This window comes from Zosterops lateralis, assembly GCF_965231275.1.
Source record: "Zosterops lateralis genome assembly, chromosome: 18".
Lineage (NCBI taxonomy): Eukaryota > Metazoa > Chordata > Aves > Passeriformes > Zosteropidae > Zosterops > Zosterops lateralis.
The window spans coordinates 9574817-9587243 of record NC_139778.1 but is presented as its reverse complement, the minus strand read 5'-3'; the positions used below and the strand labels follow the sequence as shown (position 1 = coordinate 9587243).

General features: G+C 48.8%; 1 protein-coding gene across 1 annotated transcript in view; it reads left to right on the top strand.

The window, feature by feature from the left end:
- Positions 1-12427, top strand: part of RGS9 (regulator of G protein signaling 9) — a gene marked incomplete at its 3' end in the record, with an annotated part of 30657 nt that overhangs the window by 8177 nt on the left and 10053 nt on the right. Inside the window, exons 3-11 of the mRNA XM_083874552.1 lie at positions 292-342; positions 507-613; positions 1081-1132; positions 2126-2184; positions 2581-2657; positions 4083-4164; positions 4469-4531; positions 10251-10280; positions 10903-10964. Coding sequence (XP_083730678.1) covers positions 292-342; positions 507-613; positions 1081-1132; positions 2126-2184; positions 2581-2657; positions 4083-4164; positions 4469-4531; positions 10251-10280; positions 10903-10964 — 583 coding nt within the window. The remainder of the gene's footprint in view (positions 1-291; positions 343-506; positions 614-1080; positions 1133-2125; positions 2185-2580; positions 2658-4082; positions 4165-4468; positions 4532-10250; positions 10281-10902; positions 10965-12427) is intronic.

Sequence of the window (12427 nt, the reverse complement as noted above, 5' to 3'; positions counted from 1 at the left end):
CTCAGGCCCTGGGAGCTGGTGCACACTCTCTCTGTGCCATCCCATGGTCACTCCCTGCCTCAGGCTCCCTCTCCCAGGGCTGGATTCCTTTTTGGGGTGCCAGCATGGCCAGTGGGAGCCCAGCAGTGCATTTTATCTGTCCCTCCTTGCATTTGAAAGCACATTTGCCAAAAAGGGGGCTGTGCCCTCAGTGGGATCCAGAGCACAGTGAGGGGTGAGGAGATCTCCTCTCCACCCCTGGGTTTGGGCACACTCCTGATGGCAGAACCTGACCTTTGCTTTGCTTTGCAGGTAATGATATAATGCAGTGGATTCTTCAGCGCTTGCAGATCACTGCAGAAGGTGGGTAAAAGTGTGAAAATTGAGGCTTTCTCAGCTTTCAGTTATAAAACTAGGATCTCGAGAGGCAAAACCTTTTAGTTGAATTCTCCCCTGCATAAGAGCTCACTTTTAATTGCAGTGAAGTGTTTCTGTGCAATGAAAACATCTGCATTCTCCATTTTCAGAGGCACTCCACCTGGGAGACCTGTTTGTCAAATATGGATATATCTACCCTCTCCAGGAGCCAAAGAACCTCACCCTTAGGGCAGATGGCAGCCTCTACAGGTTTCAAGTGAGTTGCAGCTCCTCTAGGCTGTTGAGAGGGAGTTCAGCAGTAGTTTTTATTAAAAACAGGCAGCTGGGGCAGTTCCCAGGAGCTGTGTAGCTGTGCAGGAGGAAGGAGAAGACTCAGAGAAGTCTGCACAGAGAAGACTGAGATTGCAGTTTACAGGGAATCTGTGACAGTTTCTTCAATTAAATTAGTGTACTTGTTCAACCTAAAAATAGCTGTGCTTTCCTCCAAAGAGTGTTCCCTTCCTGGTCTTAAAGTAGCAAATGGAATTGCTGGTTGGAAATAGAACAATGTGGGGGCCCTGAATAATGAATATACAAAAAGCACAGTCGTAACAGGATGGTATCGAGGTTCATGGCTGGGCTGTTTCCACTGCTATGGGAAATCAAGATATCCCTGGGACTTGGAATGAGGAGTCCACGAGTTCAGGGTCTTTGTGCACTAACAGGAGGCTCCTTTCCTTGCAGACCCCCTATTTCTGGCCAGTGCAGAGCTGGGCTGCTGATGACACTGACTATGGTGAGTGGTGGCACTGCAGGTGACCAGGGATGTGGGTTTGTCACACAGTCCTGCTCCACACCTGCTTTTCATGTTCTTGTGCTGCATCTCTGCTTGCAATGACCAGCCATGGTGTTTCTTTTTCATCCTATTTTGTGAATAATTCTCAGTAATGGTGAATTGAGGGTGTGACTGTCTTGTGGTGGCCTTGATGAGAGAAAGTGCTTAAGCTCTTATGTTCCACTAAGATCCATCACACAGGAACACATCTGAATTACCTTGTTGGGGGAGGAAAGACTTTAAACACCAAGATTAGATTTCCCTGAGTAGTTAAGTGTGTTCCTGGACCTGAGCCCAAGGCTGTCTTCGTGTAGATTTGGATCAAGCCCTGCATTCAGAGATGGTTCTTTCTTTATAGAAAGCACAGTGACTTCTAATATCTCGATGGCTCTTCCCATATGAATCTCTTGTTGCCTTTCTGCTGCTTTTTTATTGTAGAGCTGATCATGAAACTTAGGGTTTGCTCCTGTGGGCTGTGCAGTTCCCAGACTGATTTGTCCATTCCAGGGTTGTCCTCTGTTTATCTGCATTATGCTGCAGATCTTCCGAGGAAATAAAACCCCTGATTTAGATTGGAATGTTTTTATTAGAACTCGAGCCAAAACCACTGGCCCGTGCTTAGAAAACTTGGAGGTCAAACTCTGAGGAAGCTGAACACCTGAAAGGTTTGGTGCAGTGTCCCTTGACCCATGGAAGCCTGGCTGAGTTCCCAGGGGAAGGGTGGCTGCTGGCAGGAGGCACACGCTGCCTCTTCTGCCTGGCTGCTCCCAGCCTGGCCACTAGTGACACACCAAAAAGTTCTTTTTTCTTCACTGAGCTTTTGTGAGCTTGGAGCTCATGCCTGGGAAGATATTGTAGCAGACAAAGGCTCCTGTGTTTGTAATTTGGGTAAATTTATAATTATTCTTAGACTTGCTGGTCTAACTGACTACTAATTTGCTTCTACCTCCACAGCAATTTATCTGGCAAAGAAGAACATTAAAAGGAAAGGGATTTTGGAAGAATATGAAAAGGTGAGGAGACACTGCACTTGTTCCATTACAAGACCCTCATTTGCTACAACTTTAGCCCTTTGCTGCTAATGAGTGGAGCATGGCAAAAAATCACCTCTTCAACTGCATGAGGTGTTACTCCAGCAGTATCAACAGCCAACATTTTGCAAGTGGAAAAACGACCACTACAGAAAACTACTGTGAAGTCAATTATAATTTTAGCAGGGGTAATTGCTCTCCTTGCAATGGTATTTTTGAACTGTTGCAGTTGTTGTAATTATGTTCAGAACAATCCAGATTTCTTGGCTCAATCACCAGCCTGGCCTCGTTGAACTATGGAGAGTTAAGAAAACCCCAGCATGGGAGTGCCCTGGTCAGAATTTTCACACTAACTGCCTTTTTTTATTTTTATTCCAGGAACATTACAACATGCTCAATCAAAAAATAAACTACAAGTGGGATTTTGTCATTATGCAGGCCAAGGAGCAGTATAAGTGAGTTGACTTGCATTGCCTTGTTTGCATCACTGGGGAGGGTGTGAGGAGCAGAGCTTGGCTGTCTCAGTGCACAGTTAAATCACACATTAAACACCCCAACTGCAGCTCTAAAATGACTTGGAGGGGAGGTTTAGGTTTTGCACTTGATGTGGTTCTGTGAAGAAGCTGGGTTCTGATGCTGCAAGCCCTCATTAGGAACAGCTTCATTGAGCTCAGTGCTCCCCATGAGTATTTGTGGATCAGGCACTGGACTTTGGGCCTGTTGTTGGTCTGGGTCAGGAGTTACTTGCACATCTCTCAGCTGAATCAAGAGGGAATCAAGAAGCAGTAAATATTCCCAGCAGGGACTTTTGGAGAAAACTGAAGTGCATACTTGTGCACCCAGCTAAAACAACTTGATTTTAGGAGCTGAAACCTCCAAATTCCCAGGAAAACTGGTGAACCTGAGATGAGATCACTCCTTTAGGGATCTTTCCTGCTTCTGTGGACTCCTCTTACCTTCCTTTACCTGCTGGCACAGCAGGCAGTGCCTCTGCAGCTCAGCAGCCTCTCTGTCTTCCCTGGGATGGCAGCCAAGTCCTGGGAGTGCAGCTCATCAGATAACTGTCTCATTAAACACGAGACTGTTGTTCTTGTAAATTGAGGTCAGACTTGGGCTAAGAGATGCCAAATGCAGTTTCAAAGTTAGATATACCCAGGCTGTGTCTGAAGCAGTAGATTAAACTCGTCTGAGGCTGTTTGATGGTGCTGCTGGGGCAGACTGGTGCAGAGCACCCACCCTGCTAACCACAGCAGGGAGGCCACATGCAAAGAGTCTGTTGAGAATGCTCCCTTCCCCATGCTAAGTCCCAAATTTTGCTCAGGACTTTTCTGGGAAAGAATTAGTTGGTCAAAGCCCAAACCATGCTAGTGCCTCTTCTGTTTAATTGTAGAGGTGATTTGGGTTTTAGTGTCTGGGAACACTCCTCAGAACCATTTCCAAGTAGATTCTCTGAGAAATTGCCCCTGCTTTACTGAGAGACAGGGATGAGACATGTCCAGGATGTGTCCCTGGGTGGCAGTCCTTGGATCCTGCCTGGGGACATGGGACAGGGATAAACATGAAGCAGCAGCACTGAGGGCAAGTCAGCAGAAAGCTCCCAGAGGGCTGTGTGCCTGATCAAAAGGGGATATGTCTGCTCCCAGCTCAGCTCAGGAAGATGATGATTTCTCACAATCCAGAGTCATGTGTGGCCATGTGAACATGATCTGCAGCCCAGAGTTAGCCAGGGCAGGATGTGCTCAGGAGGTGACATTGCAGCATCAGTGGCACAGTCAGGCTGGGACCCACAAGGCACAGGAGGCTGGAGGTGTGCCCTGCTTCTCATCCTGCTGATTTTAGGAGGGCAAAATTCCTGAATTCCCCTGTTCTTGGCTTTGCAGGGCAGGGAAGGAGCGGAAGAAGGAGGACAGGTACGCCCTGGACTGCCAGGAGAGAGCCTACTGGCTTGTGAACAGAACTCCTGTGAGTACAAGGTGACAGGGTGACCTCAGTGACTTGCTGGTGCCATCTGGGACGAGCTCCCATGTGGAAAGGGCACAGCTCTAGGCTGTGTGCCAGGGAAGGGTCAGCCCAGGCCTGCCTTGAGTCCTCACCACCTTTCCTTGGTTGCTCTCAAAGGTTGCTCTCAGAGGTCCGTGCTTGAAGTGGGGCATTCCCAAATCTGGGCAGAGGAGGCCTTGGGGGGTGGTCTCCTCCTGCATTTGTGTTATCCACAGTCTTTAAACCAACTGAGTGATAAAGCTTTGTTGTTTCTTCTTCACCACAGCCAGGCATGCTGGATGCCCTCGAGTATGGATTAGACCGTGTCACAGATCCCAATGAAAATAAGGTAAACCAGGTGAGACAGGGTTGGTTTTCTTTTTTTAACACACCTACTGAATTTGTCTGGGAGGACCCAGAAAATGTCCCTGGGGTTGTCACTGTTTGGGCACTGCAGGCTGAGTGTGTCAGCTCAGCTCTAACAGCTGAAGAGGCCAGAGGTTGAAGCTCTCTCACCCAGGAGGTGAGGCCCTCAAAATAGGTTTTGGCAGCTTCTTCTGGCTTGAAAAGACTTTGTCAGCTTTCTTGCCACACCAGTTGGTGTGAGTGCTTGGCTGCAGGACATGTTTTCTTTGCTGGTGAAACTGAATTAAGGAATGCTCTGTCTCCAGGTGCTGGTTGCTGCCTTTGTATTAGTGCTGAATTAACTTTGTGGGGTGTGAAGGGTCAGTGCAAAGATCCAGGTTTAAGATAAAATTACAGAATACCTCCCAAAGGGGAATGAATGTGTGGTAAGAAGATGAAGAAACTGATGTGGTGGATAGGAGACACAAAATGTTGCCAAAAAAATGCATACTGTAGACCATAAAGAAACAGAATCAATGAACTGAGACCATGAGGGTTGTAACTGGGAGAACTGATTCAGGGTCTGGAATCACACAGATCCAGTCAGTGGATGAGGAGCTGGAGCTGCTGTTCCCTTTCTCCCTGAGCCCTCTGAGATGATCCTGTCTTTGTTCCCTTAGCAGTGTTCATTTGGAAGCAAAGCCAAAGCATCTCTCAGCAATGCAATGCAAATGTTACTGCCACCACACTCACAGTATTCCCACAACTTCCCGTTTTTGTAACAGCCTTTAAACAACTCAGCAGCCAGAGGCAGGATAATTGCTTTGGCCAGCTGTGTTCTGTTGCTATAGAGAGTGAAAAGGAGCAAAGTGTAGGGTTGGGGTGTATTTTATTTGTTTTTTTCCTTGCTGTAAGTAGCAGCTGCTGAGAACCTTTTTTTTTTTTTTTTCTTTCTTTTCTTTTTTAAGAGTAAAAAAGTAGTGGAAAGGAAGAGGGATAGAAAGAGGAGTAAGCCAACTTCTCACCCACAGTTTTACAGTTGATGTGGAAGGGATTTTAGGTTTGCAAACAGTGTGGAGAGCTGTAGCCATCTGCCAGCAGCCTGGTGGCACAGGGGAAAGGAGCTGAGGGAGCTCTGCCCAGTTCCACTCTGGCCATAAGAGACATGGTCAGTTCCCCCCATCAGGGGAGCTCCAAGGAGGGCAGAAGCCAAAGGACACCAAGTTTGGGGTGACTTCCCTGCCCTTCTCCTTTAGGCTGGTCTTTGAGCTGTGCCTCCTCTCTGGAGGCTGAGCCAAAGAGAGAAGGTTCTCCTTGCTCCTGCTTTTGCTTTTGCAGGAGTGATTGAGAATACATGAGACAGCCAAGAGCCCTCATGGAGCCACCTTTGGACTGGCAGCTTTAATTTTGTCCTCTGCAGGCTGCTCTCACCAACACCTGTGGCTCAGCAGCCTTTGGTGAGCAGAAAGAATGGGCCAAGCTCTGATTTCTGTCCCTGTTCCTGCTCAGTCCACCTTCACTTCGTTGCATGAATAATGGAGAGTTTTTATCTTGATAGTTGAGAAAGGAAAGAAAATAATTAATTTCTGATTTCTTTGAAGCTGAAATTAGCATGAGCATCTCTCCTCCTCTTGCTCAGACCCTTTGGTGGGCTGCTCCCTCCATCAGGGCTAGAGGTCTCTGGGGATAAACAGGTGCTCCAACTCCTTTGAAAGGGATTTTTATTTCTGATCCCTCGTGACTATAATGAGTTAGGGGTTGTGGATGGGCAGGAGGAGTCAGGCAGAAGTAGCCACTCATTGAACAGCTAATTAAGGGGTGCTTTTGCCTTTTTTTGCCTGGATTGCAGGCTCGAATCAAGCCTCATTGCTTGAGAACAACCGCTGAGTGCCTGCAGCTTTCTGAAAGCTGCTTTAGCTCCCCCCAAAAATCCCTGTGCTGGATCCAGGGGCTGCTGAGTGAAACGCCCGTGTTTGTTGTACACAAATCACAAATCACATTTGCTGTTTGTTGTACAGCAAATCAGCCATAGATTAACGAGTCATTGCTGGCCTTTAATTTCATCAGTCCCTGTCAGTTTGCCTGATAAATTCTGCTGCATCATCACGAGTTTGGAAAGCACAGGGTCAGGGGCAGATAAACAAGACAGGGAAAAAAAATGGCCATTTGAACAAAACTGGGTGCATGGACTGTGGCAGATTTGATTTCCAGCTGCAGGGCTGGATGCACCAGCACAGTGGAGATGAGTGTTGAGATGATCTAATCCCAGAGTGAGGATTTGCCTCTGCAGGCTCTCAGCTGGCTGAGGGTAGGGAAAGGCTGGCTCTGCACTGAGCAGGGGTGTTGGGGTGTGCAGAGGCAGCTGGGTGTGTGCTGGGGTGCCCTTTGCAGGGTTGGACAGGCAGATCTTCCTTGCCCAGAGCTCTGCAGGGAGGCTGGGCTGGCTCTGCCCTGTGCTCAGTGGCCAATTCCCTGCACAGGATTCCCAGGATCAGCCTCAGCCTGCCCAGCTCTGTGCATGGAGCACTCGAGGCAGAGTGAGGGTGGGATCTGCAGTGTCCTGGTCCCAAACAAGCTCTGCACAACCCTGTGCTTGTTCTTCACTCCCAGCTCCTTCCAGGCATCCACCCAAAGCTGTTTCCAGGTGTTTATGAGCTCTGTAAAACAGGGAACAGCAGCCAGGCAGGCAAAAACACCGTGACCATCATCTCCCCAGTGTGCTCAGGAAGTCTCACACTGAGCAGAGCAGCAAACAGGTAGCTGGGAATTAGCAGATATCCCAGCTCTTGTAGAAACTGGTGGCCTCAGCCATGTGGATCAGCTCCAGAAAGGGCTTTGGAGCAGGTCCTGGCTGTCTCCCAGCTGAGCTCTCTGCAGCCCCAGTGCCCAGGGAGCACAGAGCTGGTGGCAGCGGGGTGGCACCAGGGCAGGCAGGGTGTCCCGGTGCCACGGGGTGTCTCGGGGGTGTCAGAGGATGTGGAACAGCTCGTGGCACTGGCTTGAGACAGACTGAGGCCTTTCACTAATTGCCATGTTGATTTGCAGCCCTCAGGGCTGGGGAGCTGAGCCGCAGTAATTGCGATCAGTCACTCGTTAAGGGCATTGCAAAATTAATCTCATTATGAGAAATGACTCCTTTGTTCCAAATATGATTTCCTTCCAAATGAGGCAGAGTGGGTGGGTGGTGCAGGGCACTTTGGCACTGTAGGGTGGATGGTGGGGACAGCTGGCAGTGCTCTGTGGGACAAGGAAAGTGCTCAGGACCACTTGTAGCAGCAGGGAACTGGGAACTGGTTGTGGGGGCACTGTGGGAGAAAGGGAAATGAAATGATGAGCAGCTCTGGGGTGAAATAACTGAGATTCCTCCCAGTTACTGCTGATTTGAGAACTGGAAGGGGCTGTGCTCAGCCTCCCAGGGTGTTCAGCAGTGGGCTGAATCCCCTTGGATGTGGCTGCAGTTCAGTTTCTGCCACTCCTCAGAGATGCTCAGCCCCTTTTCTGGGGGGAGCTTTGGCAAATCCCTTCCCCACCTGGAGCACCCCAGCAAAACCCTCCTTGTTTTCCCAGGATCAGCTGCCCACCACACTGACCTCCACACAGACTGTGGCAGGAGGGGATCCTTGGTGTGGGGGGCATGTAAAAAAAAATAAAATCTTCCCTTGTTTACTGATTTTCCTTCACCCACATATAATTTTTCTGTTGTGATGGCATTTTAATTGATGCCTTTCTGTCCCTGTATAACATTTAACTCACTGTGTTCTCCTTCTCTTTCCCACAGCTGTTTGTCTCGTGTGTTTGTGGTGTGCTGCCAACCTCTCAGACCCCTCTAGAGGATAACACCACTTTCCTGCCACGTGAGCTGCTTTCAAGAGCCAGCACCCACTTCTCCTTCCCCACTGCACCAGGCCTGTCTGGGGCTCTAGCTGAGAAAAAAGTGGAAGAAAATAGGGTTTTCTTAATGATTTTAACATGTTGAAATCAATGCTCTAGCAACAAGCTCCATCAACTGGAACCCTTCAGCTGGCACTTGTTGAGGGTTATCTGGTTTATATCTCACATTCCCCAAGGAGACAGTGAACTCCTGTTGTGCAGGAGGCAGCTGGCCTGGAGCAGAACCACAGGTCTCTAAACAGGACGCTTTGGGACAGTAAATACAATAAATTTCTCAGTGCAAGCAGGTGATTTTTTCCCCTTCCATTTCTGCAGTGTGTCTGAAACAATGACACTGTAGAAATGAGGGGAAGAAATGGTGTCTGTATGGAAGGTGGCCTGGAATCAGGGATGCAGCTAAGAGCAGAGAAGGGTGAAAAGCTGTTTCTCAGTTCCTCCATCATTTATAAGGGTCCCAGGAGCTTATGAATCAGCAGGGGAGGTTGTACAGCCCTGTGAGCAATGATCCTGCTGTCCCATCTTCTCCCTTGATGTGTCAGTCCTTTTTATCCTCACACAGGGGGCCAGCACAGCATCGCTGCTGTTTTTTGTGCCCTGTTTGTCCCTGCTGGGATAGTCTGTGCTGCCCACTCAAGGCTGGTTGTGGTATTCCCAGCATGAAAAGCTTCCTCCCCTCACAATACCACTGTGAGGATTTTTTTTTTGGTGCCCCATTGGCCAGGCTGGCTCTGGGTCAGGGTCAGGGCTGGCTCTGTGGTGGTGCTGGAGGGACTGGCCTCATCTGCTGCATGTGTGGTTCCTGCTGCTGAAATGGTGAGTGGGCCTCTCAGAACCAAGGGTCAGAAAAAGGTGCATGTTTTTCTGCCATGTGCAGAAGAGTTTCTCCCTCCTGGGCAGGGCTGGTGATGATGGTTAAAGTGCAAAAGCAGATCAGTGTCCTCACAAAGCAGCTCTGGGAGAGCGTCTTGCCTTTCCCAAAACAGGGGCAGTTTGGGGTGCAGGGTCTCTGGGGAGGTGAGGGGAGAGCAGAGCTGCCTGTGCCATTCAGCACTACAACCTTCATCCCTCATCCCTCACAAACTGCACTTCACTAAGGCACTCTGCACACCCCACCTGCCACAGGGTTCCTTTGATAGAATAATTTTGGGATGCAGGTCTTGACTCAAACAGGAGCTGAGGAACTGAAACTGCCTGAGCCTTTAAAGGCTGGCTGGGAGCATCCCCCGACTTAGCCTTGTCTTTCCTTCTCCCTTCTGCAGTTTATTCCACACAAAGTAACTGTGCTTCAAAGGAAGCTGTGTGAATAAACACCCTGCAGTTAATTTCTTGCCTTCGATTGCCTGCTCATTTGTGGATGACATGTAACATAGTCTGAGTTATTCAAATCACAATGTAAACACCCTTTGCACAGCAGATACTGCTTCTGAGGCTTTTAATTGTGGTGTTTATATTTTGCAATGTGTTGGTTCCTGTCTCCTTTAGCTAATATTGAATGATCTAATCTGTGTCTCGTAAATGAATCTATTTTAGCTCCATTAGAATAACCCCTTAATTGAAGGCATGCAGGCAGCCTGTGATGGGAGAAGCAATGCTAAACAGTAAATACAGCTAATGGGACAATTTACCGTGTGGGGATGCTCTTAGCTTTGATGATACCCTGATTAGCTCAGCTGCTGTGTTTGATTTTAATTGTAATCAGAATTAATTGGAGAGCGCTGCACAACGGCAGCCCTGCAACGGTGTTTCCATGTCTCAAAAAGAAAAATAAAAAAAAAGCAAGTGTAGGCACCCATCCCAATTTAATGATTCTTTTTTTTTTTAATACTTTACAGAAAAATACTATGGAATTCTATAGGAGAGAGGTAAGTAAGTGGTGCTTCCCTCACTTCTTGGGGTTCATCCTGGATGAGTTGCTTACACCAGTGTGGCTCGAAGCCCTCTGTGCAGGGCTGGGCTCTTTGAAAAGCAGAATCCGTGCCTCATGGAGCTTTTATCAATGTAATTTCAGGCCATTCCCTCCCACTGCAGGCAGCCAGCAGCTCTCCCAGTGACGGGAAGGCTCAGGCAAGGACAGACACCAGGGCTGAAATCCAATAGATCAAAATTAGTAGTGGGGAAATCACAGTGGCGCCAGCACAGAGACAGCCAAGAATCAATGATAATTACATGCTAAATCATCCAGAGCATTTGTAGGTGCTGAGGATGGTAGCTATTATTCAATTTCTATATAACATGGGGAGTGCTTTTTAATTACTTGCACATTGCAAAGTGCACTTCTGATGTTTGCAGTGAGCTCCGTGAAAACGGACATTTTACTGAGACAATTCAGGGATTCTCTGGTTCCTTGGACATCCAGTAATTAGGGAAGAAGCAGTCCCTGCTGTAATTAGCCCCACTACCTGGGAGAGAACCTGTTTGAGGTCTAGATAGGCCTTATCTTCAAACCTCCATGCTCCTAACCATGGCCATGTCTGATCCCCTCAGATCATGTACTATCAGCAGGCCATCATGAAGACCAGAGTGAAATCTTCTGTCTCTCTTGGAGGGTAAGTCCTGATTTCCTTCTGTCCACACATTAATTAGTCTTCAGTGCTTATCTCCTAATGAGCTGATGAAGCTGTCTGCTGTGGCAGCTGGTGACTCAGCCAGGGAACCCATGTGGTGGCCCAGTGCTGTCTGGGCTGGGCTGTCTGGGGCAGGAGGCACGAGGATGAGGAAGGATCAGAGTCCCAGGTAGGATGAAGAGGCTCTCTGGGAGCTTTGCTGCAGAGCAGCACCAGCCCCTGGGCTGAGAATCCCACTGAAATCAGGGGATGCTGACGCTGCTCTGGACACAGCCCTGCAGCCAGGGGAGGATCCAGCAGTGTGTCTGTCCTTCAGGAGGGGCAACCAGCAGGACAGACTGACCCTCCTGTCACTGCTCCCCACCCTGGGCTGGATTCACCCCCATGAGAGTCCCTGCCCCATGGTGATGCTCACCTCTGGTTATTCTGTCCTGCAAATGGAAACAGCCTCCCCATGAACACCCAAGCAATTAATTAGCAATTCCCTTTCCCAGTGGGAGTGTTTCCTGATCAGATTCTTGATGAGGCATCCAGCCCTGGCATTAGGCATTGGTGTGTTTGCCACAGGCATTCCTGCCTGGAGCCCCTTGTGCTGACCAGGCACCTTGAGGTGCAGCCCAGAGCACCTGCGTGGTTTGCACTGTCATTACCACCAGAGATTCCTGTCACATCTGAGATAAGCAAGGTGCTCAGGCCAGTTTCCTGGAGAAGACAGTCTTGGATGAATGAAATGGGTGGAAGAGAGAATCTCCTGAGAGCCACAACTTTCAGGGCAGCAGCAGCTCTGCTCATTTCATCTGTCACTGACTCCCAGGTCACTTAAAACTCTCCTGCCTCCATTCTCCAAACTGTGAGCTGGAGCTGGGGACACCTGGCTACTTCCCAGGAATTTTGTGGTGCTTAACTGTTTGGCAATGAGGCTTTTCTCTCATTAGTTCTGGTGAGATAATGCCCATCACCTAGATGAAAAATCTCAGGAACTTTGGAACTCTGTGCCAGCTGCAGGGCTGGGTCCAAATCAAATTATTAATGAGGATATGAGCAGCAACTGGGCAGTGTGCATTCTTCAGAGCATTGCTGTGATGTAGGAGAAGCTGCAAAGCACTTCAACAGCTACCTGAGCTGACAGGTTTAGGTTTGCTTGATCAGACTGTGGGCTGGAGTGCCTGATGCAGGTGCTGGATGCCTTGGCATTCCCAGTGGGAAGGTGGGATGGAGCAGCTGAGTGCCAGCCCTGTGGTTTGCTCTGTGCAGGATCTGGGCCAAGGTGCCTGTTAGCCACAGGTCCCTGGACACTGCACTCCCAGCTCTGAGCACATGAAAGCACTTTGGCCTGGAAGGAATTTTAAACGCAGAAACCAGAGGATTGTTTTTTTTTCAAGAATGAAAAAGGGAGATGGGAGCTAAAATTCCAGGACATTAGTGAAATTGGTTGGAATTAGAAG